This window comes from Hyaena hyaena, unplaced genomic scaffold (assembly GCF_003009895.1).
Source record: "Hyaena hyaena isolate Hyena2069 unplaced genomic scaffold, ASM300989v1 scaffold_390, whole genome shotgun sequence".
In the NCBI taxonomy this organism is placed as follows: Eukaryota; Metazoa; Chordata; class Mammalia; order Carnivora; family Hyaenidae; genus Hyaena; species Hyaena hyaena.
In genome coordinates this window covers 963,805-983,920 of record NW_024081018.1, presented here as the reverse complement: position 1 = coordinate 983,920, position 20,116 = coordinate 963,805, and the positions used below count along the sequence as shown (strand labels likewise).

Here is a 20,116-nt window from a genome sequence, read left to right as displayed (position 1 = left end):
GGCTGGAGGGACAGAGACGGCTGTGGGCTGCGGTGTGAGGCCTGCTCGGTACCGGCAGTCCCAGGGTGTTTGAACCCTTTAGAACTCAGTGATCCCTCCGTGTTGTAGGGAGATGGTGCTCAGACATGCCTGAGTGCCATATGCCCAGGGGTGGCAGCAGGAAGTGGGAGGAGGTGGTCGGTGCCCATGACATTGGGCTCAGGTCCCAGGCCATGCAGTTGGACTTTCTCCTTTAAGAGGGGTAATCAGAGTCTAGCCTGGCCTGACTCTCATGCTCCCCAGCCTCTCCCCTTTCATGCAGGTTTTGCTGAGTCACTGGGTGAGGTCTGCCCTCTCCTGCAAGCTGCCCGGGCTCATCCTGAGCGCTGCCCCCCACCCCCCCCGTTCTGCCTGGGTTCCCTGTGTGGCAAACCCTGGGAACACGGGAGCTTCCCTCAGCTACAGGAGGGTGTCTGTAAGACAGAGAGGGACAAGACCTCCTGAGAGGGTCGGTGGGGACCAGATGGGAGGGGTGGGGGGACCAGATGGGACGGGTGGGGGGCCATAGAAAGAGCACAGACCTGGAAAGAGAGCAGCTACACTTTGGCCCTTCCCCCCACTCGCCCTGGGAGCCCGAGGAGGTGGCTAAAGCCCTTGTGGGTGCACTTGCCTTCTGCTGAGTGGAGAGAGTGGGACCTCTCGCGGGGTGGTCGGCGGAGGTCTGCACCTGTGTCCTCATCTCCGGTGGAAACGAAGCACCAGCCCAGGCTCGTGTCTCCATATGTCACTTTGATGTCCCATTAGTTACCGGAATCTGGAAGCGGTAGCTCACCAGGGCTGGGGGCTGTAAGAGGACGCTTATTTCTCAACACTGGACCTTACATGGCGGGTTCCCCAACTTGGTGTCTCTCATCGGGCTTGCATGAGACCCAGCGGGGCAGCAGATCGTGATCGTGGACCTTCTTTGTCCCCCCGCAGGGCCTGAAGAAGATCTCTGCCTACATGAAGTCCAGCCGCTTCCTCCCACGCCCTCTGTTTCTAAAGATGGCCGTGTGGGGCAGCAAGTAGGCCTCCGGGGGCGGCGATGACAGCGAGGAGCCAGATCTCTGCCTGCCCTGTCTCCCCGAGCAGCTCTCTGGCTTCTTTGTTCTTTGTGACATTCCTCTGTCCCCATGAAATACCTTATGGGCCCCTTTTTTCTCCCTCCCCACCCTGTTTTCATCAGGCCCTTTGACGCCAGCTGCCTGCTTGGGCCCCTTCCCTGCCCCAGCAGTGCTGGCCCTCCTGTGCTAGAGCAGCCAGAGCCTCTTCCCTCAGTGGTGGCTCCACACCCAGGAACCGGACTGGAGTCCTGGCCTGTAGCGCTCAGCCCCGAGCCCCCCGGCACAGCCCTGAAGCCCAGAATGGTCTGGTGTGCACTTCTGGCTCCCCCACGGCGTCCCTGCCCAGCCCAGTCCTACCTCCAGTAGAGCCTTACTCACCCCACGCGTCTTGTCTTCTTCCCTTCTGGCCTTTCGATTCAAGACCCACTGTGTTTGGTGATACGTGTGTCCCATTTTCTGTTGTGCATTGTGCCGGCTCCGTGGATGGGGATGTGTGTGTGGTGTCCGGAAAGGGTACCGGTAGGGTTATAAGGAGTCTCGTTCGTTTCCATCTCTACTTCATATGCTTCTGTGCCTCCGCATGGGTCTCCAAGAAAGAGAGAGGCCCTTCTGTGTCTGGGCTCCTATTTCATTCAGCACTCCTGAAGTGCCCCCCGTGAGCTTGTAGTAAGCACTCTGTGTCATGGTTCGGGGTCTGTGGGGGTTGAGCAGTCCACTGATCACGTGGGATCCCGACTGACCACATTCCGTCATCCTCTCCTGAGTGTTTTCCCTGCTTTAGATACCCTTCCTCTGTGCTCTTACAACTCTGAAAGTTAAAATGAAATGTAATCACCTATGTTAAGGGGGTCGGGGCACCTGGGTGGCTCAGTAGGTTAAGCATCTGACTTTGGCTCAGGTCATGATCTCCTGGTTCATGGGCTCAAGCCCCACATTGGGCTTTGTGCTGACAGCTCAGAGCCTGGAGCCTTTTTCGGATTCTGTGTCTCTCTCTGTCTCTGCTCTTCCTCGACTCATGCTCTGTCTCTCAAAAATAAATGTTTAAAAAAGCCAGAGGAGGGGTGTTTAATATGCATCTGGGAGGCTGTTAAGAAGGAGATAGGCCTTATGCACATCCTCGTTAATGAAACCATGAACTTTGAACTGCGCTGAATTGCAAATATTCCAAAGACTGCCCAAATGCCTGCACCTTTCTTCAGTTAGAGAATTCGCTCAGTAATAGCCTTAGCAGCCAATTACATTCAGCCAACATTAGTTTTCTGCCACCAACACCAATCACAATTCTTTGTAAACACACATAAATGTCTTTTAAAACCTTTGACTTTTGTTCCGTAGGGGAACTTGGACTGCTGCCCAAGTCTGTGCTCCCTGGATTACAATTCTGAGACCCTGAGTACATGTTTTGTTTTATTTCATCTTTGCCTCTTGGTCAACATGACATCTCTCAATAGAACAAGAAGGGATAAGAATGAAAAGGAAAGAAGTAATAGAAATTAGGAGGGACACTAAGTTAAAATAGATGTAGATCTAGAACAGGAGTTGGCAGATGTTTTCTGTAAAGGGCTAGATGGTACATATTTTTGGCCTTGGGTGCCATATGGCCTCTGTCACAGTTACTTGTCATTGTAGCATGTTAGTTTGCAAGCTCCTCAGCATCTTCCCAGAGATAATCTGAGACCGGCCCCTGTACTAGGAGGGCAGGGAGAGGCAGAAGAAAGTGACAGGTCACTCCAGGCTGTAGGTGACAGGTTTCATAAGCATGGGAACTAACATAGGAGGCTTGTCGTGAGTAGGTCTCCACAGCCACCTGCCAAATCTTAAAAATTTATATAGAGACCTTAACTGGGTTTAGTCATGTGTACCGTTCAGATGATCTCAACATCGCATCGCTGTCTGAAGGCCATGTCGCTGACAATGATAAATAACCTTATCTTAACAACAGCTAACCCCTCAAGGGCCTGGAAACCTTGCTTCCAAATTCCTTAGAGATTTATGCTATCCCTGAACCCCCGCCAATCTACAAATATATAATCTGTCATCTGTCACAACCCCAGTACAGCTTTTTCTGCCCATGGGTCCTGTTCCCCGTGGTTTAATAAAACTACCTTTTTGTGCCAAAGATGCGTCAAGAATTCTTTCTTGGCTATCATCTCTGAACCCCCACATTTACACATCATTTGTTGATCATGAAGGGGCTCAGTCTTTCCATCTGGACCCTGAGCTTCAGTGCAAACTTGGTGAGCACTTCCTCTCCTCTCCCTTTACTTTCACTCCAGGGGCTTTTCAAGGAGGATGGTCTTATTGGAACACTTTTCATGTCGATTGCACACGCTGCAATCCTCTAGCCTGTGGCTACTCTCTGGGGAAGAGAAAGCTTGCCTTTGGGCTGGAAGTTAGTACCATGGCCAGAAAGGTGATAAAACCCAGAAACTTGATGCCCTCCCTTTATTCCTGTCCATATACAAAGTTGTCTGTCTTGGGCACGAGACAGCCACCTAAGTAGCTAGCACAGCTGCCCATCTGAAGACTCCTGTGTGAGGTCTCCTCATTGGTATAATGTGATCCCTTCCACATCTCTGGTCTAGCCACTTCTGGCGGCGGGATTTCACTTGGAGCCGGTGGAAGCCAGTACCCAATTGAATTAAAGCCCACCGGTGACCAATTTCTAGAGAAATTGGCTGTAGAGACTACGTGGGTTGGAATGTTGCTTAGACCATGAAGGCTTTCTATCTTTACTGTCTTCTGTCAGTGCTCTTACTAACGACTTAATCTATAGAATTGGATAATTGCTCCTTGTAAAATATTTTTGAAAGCAATAGCACGGTCTTCGCTGCAAGGCTTGAACACAGTACGGCATGGTATTTCAGTCCGTTCACCAGAGACCCATCTGTAGCCTAGGATGCAGTGGGGAAGCACGGGGACGATAGCATCCCTCCTTTGGAATCTTTATAGCTGGACAGTGATCAACAGCGATTTTTGTTCAAGTGATGCTTTTGACACAGGAAACCTCTGACATATCCTGAGTGGGATGCCACCTGGGAGTTGGGGAGGTTTTTGGTAATGGACCTTCTCTCTTCTTCAGTCCCCAAGGACTCTCCCTTGGGATGCTGTTTAACCCACTGGAAATAATTCAGATTGCAAAATTTAGAAAAGGACTGCTCTCCTGCATGGCCTCAGTAGGATCTATCAGTTAGATCTCTTCTGCGGGAAACAGGGCACATGGACAGAGGTACCCTAGGTCCAGGTCTTGGGGTCTCTAAATCAGGACCTGGATCTGAGGGCCTCTTGCAGAACATGCTTGGTCAGTAACCAGGCCAGTAAACTCCCTCCCGACATATTGGATGATAATTGCCTAAATAGGCCTCCTCCTGATAGAACCCAGCTTGCTGGAGGGAAAACAGGTCATCCCTAATGAAGGCGACACTTTGTTTTGGGGAAGTTCCCTGTCTTCTCTGGTCCGACATGGACTGCATATTTCTACTTTAGTGGAAAAAAAACCCAGAAATAAAAACATGGCGTCTGCCCGTCTGTCTAAGGTGATGAGGTTGAGAACCAGGAACCTTCTTTCTCTGCCTTCTGGTGGTGCCTCTCTTCTTCTGCCTTGCCCGCCCCCTCCTCCTGTTTCCATACCACCTTGAGTGCAGCCTGTATAACCCAAGTACAATCCTGGGTGCCTCTGGCACCATTGGCTTCTCCCCTTACCATTCCTGTCAAGGAGTGATAATCACCCTCCTTGGACTGCCCACTTCAGATTGCCCCACTGGAGCCCCGGGTAAAAATTACCAATGGGGAACAAACTGATTGACTTTCAAGTGGACCCACGGGGAACATAACTTGGTTTTTAAACTAATTTAAGTTTGTGGATGTAATTTAGATAAACATGTCTTTAGAGTTTTCAGCATTAAAGATGAAATTTTTATTCTACCAAGTTTTCCTAAAGGTCAAATAAGTTTGTGTTATGTCTGTTGCAACCTATTAGCAAAAAGACGACTTAAAAATGATGGTTAACTTTCTCTTAAAGTTTTCATGGGTGACTCTGAAGATAGCTTTCAAAGTCTTTGGTAATCTGAAACTTAAGGTTTTGCTTGGATGATAAATTGGATTGAATTCGTTGGACATCTAGTTCTTTTCCAAATAAGATAAAGTGCCAAAGCATTGATTCCAAACATAAGGTTTAGCTGCGTTTGACTTCTTATTGCAGAGAAATTAAGGATTTTTGGGTCTGTTGGTAAGCATGCTTTGTGATTGATTCATGAATTTGCCATCTAAAGAATTCTAGCGTAACAGTTCACAATTGGTTACTACTTAGTTTTCACTGGAGATAAAGGTTTCTAAGAATGCAAAATTCTGCTAAATATAATTAAGACTGATAGAAATAAGGGAAGTGGGGCGCCTGGGTGGCTCAGTTGGTTAAGCGTCTGCCTTTGGCTCAGGTCATGATCTCACAGTTCGTGGGTTCAAGCCCCGTGTCGGGCTCTGTACTGACAGCTAGCTCAGAGCCTGGAGCCTGTTTCAGATTCTGTGTCTCCCTCTCTCTCTGACCCTCCCCTGCTCATGCTGTCTCTCTTTCTCCCTCTCTCTCAGAAATAAATAAAAAAACATTAAAATTTTTTTTAAAAAAAATAAAGGAAGCAACTCTTAAAAAGGATATAAGGAATGGAAATACATTTTTGTTGAAGGTAAAGGAAAGTAATTTTGTCCTAAAATAAGACTGGTTGTTTGGAGAGAAATGGCTTGGGACAAAAATGAATGCAAAGGAAAGTTGTAGAAGGTTTGTGAAGGGAAATCTTTGGAAAGGAATTTTATGTGCTGTCAAGACAGACCAAGGTTGAAATGGATTTTAAAAGTATACTGGTGTGAGATTGAAATTCTCCTTTTCTCTCTGTTCAGAAGACAAAGTTTCTTGAATTGTTGGTTTGTAATTGATAAGAAAATGTAAACAAAATTGTTTTTCTTTGTCTGCCTGGAAAAACCAGTTTCTATTCTTTACCTTTATGAGGTCTTTGATTATAATCCTACTTAGGCGTGTGCTTTAAATCCTTCTAAAGTTTTAACAAACTTCCCGGAGATTTAAAAATATAAACAAAGTCTCTGACTCATTCGGCTTGTTTATTTGGTATCTTATGTTCTAGTATAAGGCTGTCACTTGATATTCTGATTATTGAGGTATTCTGTGTCACAGAAATAACTGAATTTCCTTGTCAACTGCATCATCACATCGTTAACACTGTTCATTTTGGACTTTGTCATTTATAATTATTCTTATTCTCTTACACAATGTATTTCATCTTCAAGGAGATTCATAAAAAGGACTTTTGATAAATGCAAGTATTTGATATCGTTAAGATCATAAAACTGAAATGGGAAAGAATTTCCAGAACTGACTAAAAGCTGCATTTGAACTGAACAAGAATTAATAACATGGAACTAACTGAATTGAGAATAAATGATTCTAGCTTTTGTGATTCTTGTTTGAATATTGCTGGTTCTCTAATGTTCTTCCAGATTGAGGAAACTTTCTCTTAAGATGTCTATGACTTACAGAAATGTGACAAAGTATTCATTTGTGTGAACCAACTGAAACATTTAACTTTTCTCTCTACCTGAACCCTTTGAAATTCAAAAAGTCTCAGTGAGTATCATAATAATAATCATTCATGTAAGTTCAGTAAGAATCTGTTCTCCTTGTCACAGGGCACCATTGCAAACATTGGTTATTTTACCAAGGCTTTGACTGGAATGTCATACATAGACTCATGACCAAACAGCTTTAAGGAACTAAGGTTGACTTGTTATGTTATGTTATGTTATGTTATGTTATGTTATGTTATGTTATGTTATGTTATTTATTGTTGAGAGAGAGAGGGCATGAACAGGGGAGGGGCAGAGAGAATGGATGGGGGACAGAGGATCCTAAGCAGGCTCCGTACTGACAGCAGCAAGCCTGATGTGGGGCTTGAACTCACAAACCGCTGAGATCATGACCCGAGCTGAAGTCGGATGCTTAACTTACTGAGCCACCCAGGTACCCCAGGGTTGACTTTATGAAACATGGAGGGGCACCTAGGTGGCTCAGTCAGTTAGGTGTCCAACTTGGACTCAAGTCATGATCTGACGGTTCATGGGTTCGAGCCCCATATTGGTCTCTGTGCTGAAAGCTATCTCAGAGCCTGGAGCCTGGATTCTGTATCTCCCTCTCTCTTTGACCCTCCCCTGCTCACGCTGCCTCTCTCTCTCTCTCAGAAATAAATTTTAAAAACATTAAATATTTTTAAAAATTCAGCAATGTGTCTTGGGGATCTTTCTATGTTTGTTCACACAGTTCAATCTCATTCTTTACTTCACTTATGGTATTCCACAGCGCTGATGGGCACGGACAGGGCCTTTGCTTGTCAACACAGACAATACCACAGTCTTAGCACATACCATAGGTGTATGGGTGAGTTTGTACCAGGATGGAAATTGTTGGGTTACAGGACATGATTTGAATTTTAGAAGGTGTTGACAAACCATCCTCCAAAATCACTATACCATTTTACAAGCTCACCTGCAGGAAATGCCTTGCCAACACTTTACAAACTTAATTTTTGTTCATCTGATAGATGGAAAAATAGTCTCTTGCTGTTGTCATTTGCAGTTCTTGGATTATAAACATCTTTTCAACAGGTTTTGGGAGTTGTTTTTGGCCAGGAGTATTTCTATTTCTGTAAACCCTTTGTTCATAGATTTTTGTCCATTTTATTTCTTTTGAGAAAGAGAGTGTGAGCAAGCATGGGAGGGGCAGAGAGAGGAGAGAAAGAATCCTACGCAGGCTCCTTGCTGTGAGTGCAGAATCTGACGCGGGGCTCGATCTCAAGAACCGTGAGATCATGACCTGAGCCAAAACTAAGGGTCAGATGCTTAACTGACTGAGCCACCCAGGTACCCCAGTTTTTGTCCATTTTAAAAGAGTCTTAATGATTTCTAGGAGTTCTTTAGTCTTTGTAATGGGTACTTTTTGTCTCACTTGCCATCTTGTCATTTACTTTTGCTTATTTGTAACTTTTCTTAGAAAATTTTTGAATTTGAGTCTCATTCAGCATTTATGAGGTTCCTGTTAAGGGCTGGGATCAGAGATGATCTGGATGCCATCTCTGTTCTCCGTCACCCATCCAACAGACTGGGGCACTTTGCTGGAGCCGGAGCCCCCAACCAGGTGTCTGGGACTAAGAAAGCTTCGGACGAAACTCGACCCAGAGAGAGAGGCTGCTGAAGTTTTCTGTAGAGGTAGGAAGAAAGGAAGGAAGAGGAAATGGATTACCAGAGGGAGAATGTAGACAAGAACCGTCAGGTGGCCATTACTGTCTTCCAAAGGAGAGAGCAAGTTGGCACTTTCCCGTGGTAGCTTCTGTAAAAACTCCCTTGGACCAAAAGGCATATCACCCAGTGATTTGACAATTGTATACATTACTCAGTGCTCACCATGGTACCTGGAAGGATTGTACTTTCCTGCCCCCTTTGAAGACCAGCATGACCACATGCCCTGCTTTGTCCAAAACAATGCTAGGAGATGTGACATATAGCTCTTCCAGGAAGAGAAATCTCTGAAGCTGGTGATTATTTGCTGAGCTCCTCCCTCACCGCGCGAGCCCTCCATATTCAGTATCATCCCATTTGGGGTCGCTGAACCTGGGACTCTGAGCAAAAATATTTGCACAGAGCCATTCCTCCAAATTGCCCAACATACAGTGGTCATATGACAGGAACAAGAAGTAAATCTGTTAAGCCAAAAAAAAAAAAAATTCTTGTACTTGATACTATTCAATTTGCAAATCCTTCATTTTATGGCTTTTTTTTCCTTAATGTCTTATTTAGAGAAACCTATCCTAAGATCATAAATATTCTTACATTTTCAGCAATACTGCAGCTTTGTGTTTAATGTTGGGCCTTAGGTTGTAGTCATAGGAGTTCGTTTTAGTGAATGGTGTGAGGTAGGGTTCTGTTTTTTTCATATTTATTTTTGAGAGACAGAGTACGAGGAGGGGCAGTGAGAGAGAGGGAGAGAATCCCAACTAGGTTTCACACTGTCAGTGCAGAGCCCAATGCGGGGCTTGAACTCATGAACGATGAGATCATGACCTGAGCCAAAATCCAGGGTCAGACGCTTAACTGACTGAGCCACCCAGGTGCCCCTCTATTATTTTTAATTGGCAAGTCATTGCCCCAATCCTATTTATCGGTTAGCCCACCAGTTTGAAGTTCTGTCTTTATCACACTACATTCCCACCTAGAAGGGTGTGTTTCTGAACTCCAGTTCCGTGAAGTCCACAGTACCTTCATACAGTTCTGCTTGGCATTTACACCACATCCTCGCAGGGATCCCAGTCCCATTTCACACCTGTGTCCCCTCCAACTGTGCAGTCTCGGCTTTTTCCTAGTGCTTGCTCTCACGGCTTGGGCAAGAACCTCTAGCTTTGAACGCAGCTGGGGTATAGGGTGTTGTATATTGCAGTGATTGGATTTACATCTTGGAAATGCTCCACGTAGCCTTACTCTCCTCTGGCCTTTACTCCCAAAAGAAATCCAGCTAGACACCAGCAGCCTAAATGCTATTTATTGAAACGAGCAGAGAAGAGAGAGTACAGTCCCCCGAGGGGCAGAATGGCACCAAACAGAACAGTGCAAGCTGGCCTCCTGCTCAGCAGATCTTCTTGTTGCCCCACTGGGCCATCTTGTTGTTGATGGGCATCTTCATGAAGCGGTCAGACTGTATGTAGTTAGCGATCTTCTCCAAAGCCTGAAGGGAAAGTGCACCAAACCTGAGAAAGACTCTAACCCAGTGCACCAGACCCATTCCGAAGCAGTGACATCCACACACTGCCTGCCCCACACCATCCCTCCCTCCCCTGGCTGCCATTTCATGTAGACAGCGCCTTTAGGGTGTAGAAGCCAGGCCCTTCCCAAGACAGAAAGGTTTAGCAGTGTCCAGCCATTGACCCCCTTTAAGCAAACGCTGGTGCTGAGAAAGAACCTATGACAGTGGGGTCCCTTGAGGATCAGGGGAGGTTGTCAGTGTTTCCGTAAGAGAAAGGTACAGGGAGCATCACCTCAAAACGGCACATGAAAGCCTTCAGGTTTGGAAATTCATCCAGGCACTTGGGCTCAAACATACGGTTCTGATCCAAGACATCATAGGTGAGGAAATCCACAAAGGTGAGCTAGAAAAACAGTAAGACGGTCAGTTCTGGGGAGTTCGTTAACACTGGGGAGATAGAAAGGCATCTTCTCCCTTTCCTTTCTTCTTACCTTTTCCCCTGCAAACCATGAGAATTTCCCCAGAAACAAGGAGAACTGTTTCAGTTGTCCAGGTAGCTGTTCCAAGTACTGAGGCTTCAGTGTTTCCTGGAAGGGAGGGGGAGAGAGAGAGACAATAGCTGTCACAATAGTCAGGGCACAGCCAGTGATGGATATTTAGTGGCCCCCTTCTCCAGGTGCCTTCCTTTTACTGCCTTCAGTAGGCGTGGCAGGACAGAAAGGAAGAGGGGCCAACATCTCAGAGTTGTATGACAAATGGAACCCCCCAGGTCCCAATAGGGAATATAGGAAATAAAGGAGCTCTGTTTCCTCTTCTGACAAACTGGGTTGGTGGGAAAGCAGAAGTACCAGAATGGAGCAGAATTACCCCTTGGTTTCTCAAAATGGTCCTTCTCCTTAATGCCTGCCTGCTAAGGAAACTCACAAGGTTAGGGCTGTAGCACAGTCGTATCAGTTGCATGCGGAAATCCATTATTTGGTTCTCCATGATGTCCACTCGAATCTTTTCTTCTTCAGTCTCGCCACCTGTAGGCCAAAGGATGAGAAATGACCCTTGGAATTCTCCACCTTCAGGAGAACCACCAGCCCGGTCTCCCCCACCAGCCCTACCCTACTCACACATATTGTGCTTGCGGGCGATGTAGCGCAAGATAGCATTGCTCTGGGTGATCTTGTTCTTACCGTCCATGAGATAGGGCAGCTGCAAGGAAAAGGACATGTCAGATGAACAACCAACTCTCTCTTACGTCCCCGCCTCTCTCTCCTGGGGCTGATGAGACTTGCAGGGGCATGAACAGTAGAGATGCTATGTTAGGAGGAAGAAGGCAAGAAGCAGAAGATGGCAACTGGGTCCCCACTTGGTACCAGAACTGGGGTTCTTAATCTCTGTGTGTGTATGTGCATGCCATGGACCCTTTCTGATAATACGATTTTTAAAATGCATAAAGCAAGTTATATATTTTTCCACAATTTATACAACATTAAAGAAACAAAATTATGGTAGAGTAATTAATGCACTAAAAAAGCAGGCGTAACAACCTATCATAATTTCAAAGTATGCATATGAATAATATTTCGGTACAATATCTGCCACACGTGTAACAGAATATGAAAATACCCAATTTCTGCTAGTGACAAGGTCACAGGCATGGCTAATAACCTATGTCACGTATTGCCTATATTCACAAGAGAAGGAACTGTTAACTTTTAGTTAGCGGTTAGTGGAAATGAAAATGTAATTTTTTTCTCCAAGTTCAGGCACCCTTGAATTCTATTTATTGTATCCAGGTTAAAGGCCCCTTTTCTAGGTCCCCCTAGACCAGAGAGGAAAGAAGAAGCAAGGGTATGCTTGACGGCCTTCCCTTCTGCCACCCCTTCTCCCAAAGCCACCTACATTAGGAAAGTCCAAGTCGAGCTTGAATTTCACATCCAGCCATTGGCTTCTATCATAATCGGGAGCTGTAAGAGAATGAAGTGGAACCCGACCTCCTTAACATCCTGCCTGAGGAGTGTGGGAAGGTCTAAGGAAATAACCTGATCCTAATACCTCACATTCCCAGCCCTCCAGGTTAACTATTTGCGTCTCTGGTCAGATGCGGTTGGACCTTGGCAGGAGGAGGATCCCCAGCTCCAGATAAAGGAGGCTTCCATCTCTTCCCACACGGGACACAGCAGGGGGCTCCCCGGGGACCGGGGCAGACGTCCCAACCAACTTAGTCGTGATGCCACCTTCTGGGCACAGGAAGACAGTGGCAGTTGGAAGGCCAGCGGCTTAGCGCTGGGGCGCACGGACACCGGGAGCTGCATTACCTTCCCCGCACGTATACCGTTTCTCCTCATAGGATGTATCCGTGAACTCCAGGAGCATGCGGATGGCGTGCGCCAGCTGAGGGATAAAGCCCCCTCGGTCAGCGCCTGCGCGGCGCCCACTTGACCCCAACCCCCGCCCACCAACTGCCTCGCCCGGACTGTGCGGTAGTTAAGCGGCATCCCAGAGGCCGGCCAAGCCGTATCCTCAGCCCTATCCGGGGCCCGCGATCCCAGAGGCGGGGTGGGGTCGGCCCCTGTGGTCGGGGAGCTCGTCTGGGGCAGGCTGCTCTGTGGCGAGGGACGCCAGGCTCTCAAGTAGACCCCTTTTCTCAGAGGCAGCTGGCCCTGAGCCCCCCGCCACCTCCACGACAGTCTCTCTGACCTAGTGGCTCTGCCGTCGAGACCGCACTCACCCCGCGAATATCCCAGTAACCCAGAACCATGGACGACTTGGACGACATCGTGATGTTTCTCTGTGCCTTTCGAGGACCGAACGGAGACTGCGAACCTGCGGGGCCTTATAACCGACGTAAGTGGGCGGGGCCAACGTGTGCGCTCTGGCCCCGCCCCTACCCGTCTCTGACTCCGCCCCCACCTGTCTCCATCCGGCTGCCAGCGTGGGTCCGCGACGCACGCGCTGTGACCCCTTGGCAATGGCAATCCCTGGGTTTGGGCCTGGGTAGCCGCCGAGACTGTTGGGTTTGGGGCTCTGCGCTCCCCAGCGGTGGAGCTGCGCTCAGTTGGTTAATAGTGTCAGCCAGGGCTGGAGGAGCATCAACAACGCAAGCAGCCAGAGCCCTGGTTAGTCCTGGAGAGTGAGATTCATGTCCAGTTTCTCTAGCAGCAGCGAGTGGGTGGTGGGATAGGGGAGGTGAGCAAGTACCAAGAGGTGATAAAGGAAATTTTCAGCTTTTAACGTTTGTGGTCCTTGCCCCTGGGCGTCCAGGGAGGCTATACTTTTACCAAGGTCAGAATGACTTCACCAAACTTCAAAGCATGGGTGCTATTTCTGCCTTGAGCACACATTATACATCTACTTCGTTAGTAAATAACCCAAAGGAAATATTTCAAACTAATGATAAGAGTAAAACCTCCCTAAGTTCTGTTCCCATACCTCCGAAGCCTGCAACCTCGACATGCTAAAGTCTAAGACGAAGGTTGTGATTTTCTGCAAAGTGCTTCATCACGATGATTTGAAACTTGATGTAACAAAAAAACATATATAACCCTGTGTTAAACATTTCTTCTCACGGGGCACTCTCTTTGTGAGGATAGTGTGCCCTGGGCAGCTGTCTTCACCTGGGCGTGAATAAAATGCTCTCCCCACTCCCGCTGGTTTTTTTTATTTTGTTTTGTTTTAATTCTAAAAGGTTCATTTTTCTTTTTTTAAAGAATTTTTTTAAATGTTTTATTTATTTCTAGGAGAGAGAGAGAGAGTGAGTGAGCAAGGGAGGGTCAGAGAGAGAGAGTCAGACTGAAACAGGCCCCAGGCTCCGAGCTGGCAGTCAGCGCAGAGCCCGACGCGGGGCTCGAACCCACGAACCGCGAGATCATGACCTAAGCGAAAGTCGGACACTTAACCGACTAAGCCACCCAGGCGCCCCTTTTTTTTAAAATATTTTTTTAAAGAAAAATTTTTAATGTTTTATTTATAGGTTTGTTCATTTTTCAAGGACAATTCTTGGCACAGTCGGCAGGATATCAGAGCAACTTACCTGCCAGCATCCGGGGTGGCATCGGGAACTCGGTGCTCAGTATCAGCATGGGCCCTTTGTGCCCCTCTGACTTCTCAGCCCGTGACAGGCATATTTTGGTGAGTTCTGATGTCCAGACCTCCATCAATTTGAGTTGGAGATCCTGAATTTTAGTCTCGCTGTTAAAGGTTACCAGTAATGTTCTCTAGGTGGGAATAACCCAGAGGGGGGTTGATGGATTGGTTGTTTTAATTTGGCATTATACTGATATTACTAATATAAGGCTTGAATAAATTTTATGGCTAGAAATATGAGAGACTGAATCTCTCAGCTCCCAGGAGAAGTGACACTTGCTCCTTCTGGCCAAATGGTGCTTTCTTCAGGTGACTGAAACCCTAGAAGGAGCCTCCGAGAAAATAATTTTGTCCTGAAAGGAGCCTGGTTATTTACAGAGGGAAAATTTAGGACAAAATCTAGATAAGAAAGAAAGTTGTAGAAAGTTTGTGAAGGAGAATCCTTGAAAAAAATTTTATGTGTGGTGAGGACAGACCAAGACTGGAATAAAAAGAGTTTTAAAAGTACACTGATGTAAAATTAAAACTTTCTTTTTCTTTCTGTTAAAAAAAAGACAAGAGTTTCTGGGATTATGGGTATGCTCTTGATAAGAAATTATAAACAAGGTGTTTTCCTATTTGCTTGTTTCCTATTTGCTCAGAAAAACAAGGTTTCTGTATTTGTTTCTATCAGGTCTTTAATTACTTAAAAAAGCTAAATCTTCTCAATATTAAAAGAACTAAGTTTTGCTAATAATTATATAACCTTCCATAAAATCTTTTATGGCCCCCTTGGTTAAAGAGTAATTAAATATTAAGTTTTATAATAATCTATGATCCTATGTAGACACAAGCTTTAAAACATTCTAAGGTTTTTTTTTTTTAAACAAACTTCCCAGAAATTCAAATCCTAAATACTCTTTTTTGACTAATTAGGCTCATTTATTTGGTACGATAAGTTACTTGGAAAGCGCTGCCAAATAAATAATAAGCCTTAGGTTGTATCGTGTGGATAAATGCTATAACTGTTTAGAAGATACACGAGGTGCGCCTGGGTGGCTCAGTCAGTTGAGCATCTGACTCTCGGTTTCAATTGAGGTCACGATCTCATAGTTTGTGAAATGGAGCCCCACGTCGGGCTCTGTGCTGACAGTGCTGAGCCCTGCTTGGGATTCTCTCTCTCATTCTCTGCCCCTCCTGTGTGCTCCCTCTCTCTCTCTCAAAATAAATAAATAAACTTAAAAAAAAAAAAAAGAAAGCATGAAATTCCTAAAGTTTTAATATGTCCTGTCATAAGGTGATCACTTGATATTATGATTCTTGAAATGCTATGTGACACAGAAATAACCAGATCTCCTTGCCAGCTATATTATAATGAGCTCTCATATCAGACTTTTAACCATGTCCATTTTTAAATCTTTTGTCATTTATAATTATTATTCTGATGCTCTTGCAAAATGTGTTTTGTCTTCAAGGAGACTCATAAAAGGAACTTTTTGAGAAATACAGGTATTTGATATACCTTTAAGGTCATAAAACTAGGCTGAATAAAAATTTCTAGAATAGAAAAAGCTGCATTTAAAAAGAGTTAATAACACGGAGCTAAATGGATTGAGAAAGATGATTATAGTTTTTAGTGACTTATTTAAAACATTGTTGGTTCTCTAATGTTTGCTCTTTCAGACTGTGGAAGCTTTCTTTTTAAGATATCTATGATCTACAGAAATATAATAAAATATTCCTTTGTGAACAAAGTGAGGCATTTAACTCTTCTCCCCACCTGAACCCTCGGAAATTCAGAAACTCTCAGTGGGCATACTTTCTTTCATGGCAATTATAACTACTTGCATAAATTCAGTAAAAATCTGTTCTCCTTGTAACGGGACACCATTGGAAACATTGGTTATATTATCAAGGCTTTGACTGCAATGTCATATTCTAAAGAAACTTGCATAGAGTCAGATATGACCAGAGAGTTTTAAGGAATTAAGGTTGACTTTATGAGAGTCCCTTGGAAATGTTGGCCTGATACCCTTCCTTTTAGAGTTCCCAGCAGCCTTACTTGTAAGGAAAGAATGTCACTTCCTGGCAGGGGCAAGAACCTCAGGATATTTTGGGGGCCTCGAGGAGAAGAATTTGCCCAAATCTAGAGGTTACAGGCAAGTTTGATGGCAAGTATTTAGATTGGCTTCTGGTCTCAAGAGGGTATTTTAAAGTGTAATCTAGAGATTTCTTATAAAAAGTTGCAGCAAAGCAAGTTTTAAAGAATCTGTATGGTCAGTCACTATTCTTGCTGAGCGTATGTAAGTAGTTAGGCCAAGTTTGTTAAAACGACTTGTTTTACTAACCAGTTAGTCTCGGTTTGGCTATCTTTATGAATGAGCATGATTAGGGGCACCTGGGTGGCTTAGTTGGCTAAGCGTCCAACTTCAGCTCAGGTCATGATCTCACAGCTCGTGAGTTCCAGCCCCATGTTGAGCTCTGTGCTGACAGCTCAGAGCCTGGAGCCTGCTTCTGCCCTCCCCCCCCCGCCCCCGTCCCGCTCACACTCTGTCTCTCTGTCTCTCTCAAAAATAAATAAACATTAATAATTTTTCTTTTAAAAAAAGAATGAGGGTGATTATAGGAAGAATATATGTTTCAAGAACACATATTTGTAGATAGTAGATTTTAATACTGTTTGTTATCAACTAGACTAGATCCTGAATTCTCCTGGTTTCCTCAAATATCTAGCTTTGGCTTTCCAAACTAAGGTTTCCAGTCTTCTTCCATTCTCTTAACTAAAACTGCCCTTTTTCCCTAAAGCCCTAAACAGATGCTAGACAACTTGACCTCAGCTTCAGAGAAATTGCCACAAAGCTCGTGTGTAGACCATCTTTGTGCCTGATATCACCAGAGACATTTGGTGATTATGATTTAGAAAAACCCATCTGGTTTCCACTGCCCGGTTTACACTCTGTCTGAGGATGCTTCCAGCCTGACATCTGAAGAACTGTCTCTGATAGCTCCCTTCCATTAGCACAAGGGACCAAAATTTGAGTCCCGCACACCTCAGTTCCTTCCATTGCAAAGACCCTACTGTGCCCTATTTGGGTTTGAAGCAGTTATAGGAGATGGACCTCCACCCATGTTCCATAGAAATGGAATGAATGATTGACAGAAGGAAATTATAACAGGGGGAAAAATTTTGACATGTCTCACTCCATGTTGCTTCTATTTCCCTTGCTGCTGTGACCTTTAAGTGAAAAACTTCTGCTTAGCCCAGCACATAGGCACGTTACAGCTAAGGTTTGTAAAAACTGCTCTTTACCCCAAACCTCATCTGAAAAATAAAGAAGTGGACAAAATGGTTATTGTCTTAATTCTTCAAGATTAAGGAGGGATCATAACTTGAGAATTGAAACCGTGCTCCACAGGGTTAATGAAGTTAAAACTAACAAAATGTTTAAAGCTTCTTTTTCAGACAACCGTTTCCTCTTAATCACCTATTGTGTTTTTTCAGACCCCACTAACAAACACATTCACTAGCTTTCTCTGCAGAGGCCTGGACTCAAGGTCAACTGATATGGTTCCAGCCTAGGAATAAGCAAGGCCCTGCCTTCCTTACCTAAGATAACAAGCCCAGACCCCATCTAGTTTATACCAGCTCTTGGAGCATGCTCATAGCCACTTTTCTTTATGCTAAGAAAACCTGAGGTCAGGGACTGAATTTTGCCTTCTTCTGATGTTAAGTTACCACTCCAAAGAAACATGGGAATATACATTATGTTTGGTCTATGCCCATGCTTCATCCTTCCCCATAAGTAATCATAGATTTCCCTACCCTGTTGTCAAAATGTATGTAAAGGATTCTTTGGATTTTTTCTTCTATGTCTGTTCCAACATCACATTGGTTTCTTCAAATTCTACTTCTTGGAATTCTTTTACTGTCCACATATTTTTGTTACAACTGTTATATCAGATATAAAACTGGACAACTGAAGCCAAGCACACGTACTATGCTCATCATTTGGACTTAATAGAGAACATATATCACTTTTAGGTTTCCCACCATTTATGTTACAATAAATTCCCCCCAGTGAAGAATCCTATATAAAAAATACATATATATTCACATCTAGCAACAAGAGACTTGGTGGACCCAGGGCAGACAAGCCAGGTATCCTGGCACCAAGGGACATAAAATAATGCTTTCTGAGGAAAGATTATTGATCCAAGGGGGAAATAATAAAGGAAATTTTCAACTTATAATGTTTGTGGGCCCTGCTCCTAGGCTCCCACGGGAAGCCTTTTACCAAGGTCAGAATGACTTCGCCAAACTTCAAAGCGTGGGCTTGATTTCTGCCCTGAGCACACACTGTACATCTGCTTTGTTAGCGAATAACCTAAAATATCTCAGATTAAAGACTAGAAACCTCCCCAAGTGCTGTTCCCATACTTAAGCAGCCTGCAACCTTGACATACTAAAAGCATAAGCAAAGTTTATGATTTTCTGCAATGTGCTTTCTCATGGTGGTTTGTAACCCTTGATATAACAAAAAGGTCATATATAACTGTGTATTAAACATTCCCTCTCGTGGGGCACTCTCTTCTTTGGGAAGATTGTGGGTCCCAGGGAGCTGCTGTTCTCCTCACTTAGGCTCTCTTCCCTTTTTTTTTTTTTTCAACTATAAAATGCTTGTTCATTTATGTTTACAGAGTGACTGAGACTCTGGCCACCAAAGAATTGCTGTTGTGGAGGGTGGTGGGGAGGCAGCTACTCTGGCCTGGCCTCCACACCATGGCCTCTCAGGACACTGAGGCCCCAGCCCCCTAGCCCGGGTGTGGGAAATCACATTTCCCCCTTAGGTGGCTGAAGCAAGGCTGGGACTTTTTTTTTTTTTTTTTTGAGAGAAAGAGAGAGAGTGAGCACTTGCACATGAGCATGAGTGGGAAAGGGGCAGAGAGAGAGAGAGAGAGAGAGAGAGAGAGAGAATCCCAAGCAGCCTCCACATTGTCAGCACAGAGCCTGATGCGGGGCTCAAACTCACAAACCATGAGATCAGGCAGGACCTGAGCCTAAATCAAGAGTCAGACTCTCAACCCATTGAGCTACCCAGGTGCCCCAAGGTTGGGGCTTTTTAACAGGACACCTTGCTAAAAGGAAGAGGGGGGGAAAGGTGTAAATGCATAGGGACACATGAATTAACACACCTGATTCCTCTTCCAAGATCACAGAAGGCCAGTCACAAATTAACCTGACATGACAAACATATTTTGAATACCTGTGACATGGCAGGCAAGAGTCTAGATATTGGCTAATTTATTCCAATGTAAGCTTCACAACAACTTTGTGAAATAGGTTTTATGCCCATTCTATAGAAGATAAACAGTGCCTGGAGAGGTTAAGTTGCCTTTCTAAGCTTAAGGTCTCATGGCGGGGCTGGGATTCAAACCCAGGTCTGTCTACTAGCGAGACTTGTGTCAGTCCCACTGTGCCTGGGTGTCCAGACAGGCCCTCACCTCACCTCAGTCTTTGCTGGGACATCTGGGGAGCCCTGTGCTACACTTGATCTTAGCCAAAAGGCTGAGAAGCGATGGTGGCGGGGGTTGGGGGTGGGGGGAGAGTCCTGTGCTACAACACTTTTTTTTCTTTTTCTGGTCCTGAAGTCATTCCCTGCATCAAGGGCTCCTTCAGCTCTTTGAAGCCCCAGAAGGCACTGGGTTAACACCTCCTCTGCCCATTCCAGGAAATTAACTCTCTAGTTAACTTTGCCCCTGGACAGTCAGGCTCCCTTTATTCTCTTTTGTGAACGGAAAGCAAAAGCTTGGAAAGCAAAAGCTTTCCTATTCAGTGTTACCAGCTAAGAGGTGACTTTCGGAGGCTAGGAACTTGGAATGACATAGGCCTTCTAAAAATAGGGTAATCTGGGGCACCTGAGTGGCTTAGTTAGTTAAGTGTCCTACTTTGGTTCAGGTCATGATCTCACAGTTCGTGTGTTCGAGCCCCACATCAGGCTCTCTGCTGTCAGCACAGAGTCTGCTTCAGATCCTCTGTCCTCCTCTTTCTCTGCCCCTCCCTGCTCTCAAAAATAAATACACATTTTAAAAATGCAGATTCCTGGGCCCACCTCAAGCCCACTGAAACAGAATCTCTAATGGGGGGGCAAGAACATGTATAAACGTTTTTATTTTTTATTTTTAA

General features: G+C 45.2%; 2 protein-coding genes across 4 annotated transcripts in view; one reads left to right on the top strand and one right to left on the bottom strand.

Annotated features, from left to right (window-relative positions):
* The window catches only part of LOC120244547 (glutathione S-transferase Mu 1), a 10,960-nt gene extending 9,437 nt beyond the window's left edge, over positions 1-1,523 (top strand). For all 3 annotated transcript variants that reach the window (XM_039251135.1, XM_039251131.1, XM_039251133.1), the window contains exon 8: positions 958-1,523. In XM_039251135.1, the coding sequence (XP_039107066.1) occupies positions 958-1,047 (90 nt within the window). In that variant the 3' untranslated portion in view covers positions 1,048-1,523. The remainder of the gene's footprint in view (positions 1-957) is intronic.
* Positions 1,524-9,659: 8,136 nt separating this feature from the next.
* Positions 9,660-12,728, bottom strand: LOC120244498 (glutathione S-transferase Mu 3). The gene is made up of 8 exons (XM_039251075.1): positions 12,599-12,728; positions 12,186-12,261; positions 11,770-11,834; positions 10,995-11,076; positions 10,801-10,901; positions 10,368-10,463; positions 10,169-10,279; positions 9,660-9,858 (listed from the first exon to the last, which is right to left on the bottom strand). The coding sequence occupies exons 1-8, from the start codon at positions 12,644-12,646 to the stop codon at positions 9,760-9,762; spliced, it is 678 nt and encodes a 225-aa protein (XP_039107006.1). The 5' UTR covers positions 12,647-12,728; the 3' UTR covers positions 9,660-9,759.
* Positions 12,729-20,116: the final 7,388 nt, after the last annotated feature.

Excerpts from the sequence above, each read along its gene's own strand:
- LOC120244498 (XM_039251075.1), bottom strand. The coding sequence starts at position 12,646 with ATGTCGTCCAAGTCGTCCATGGTTCTGGGTTACTGGGATATTCGCGGG. Across the intron at positions 10,464-10,800 it reads TGTGCTACAGCCCTAACCTT|GAAACACTGAAGCCTCAGTA; the intron begins GTGAGTTTCCTT and ends CCTCCCTTCCAG. Across the intron at positions 10,280-10,367 it reads CATGGTTTGCAGGGGAAAAG|CTCACCTTTGTGGATTTCCT; the intron begins GTAAGAAGAAAG and ends CTGTTTTTCTAG.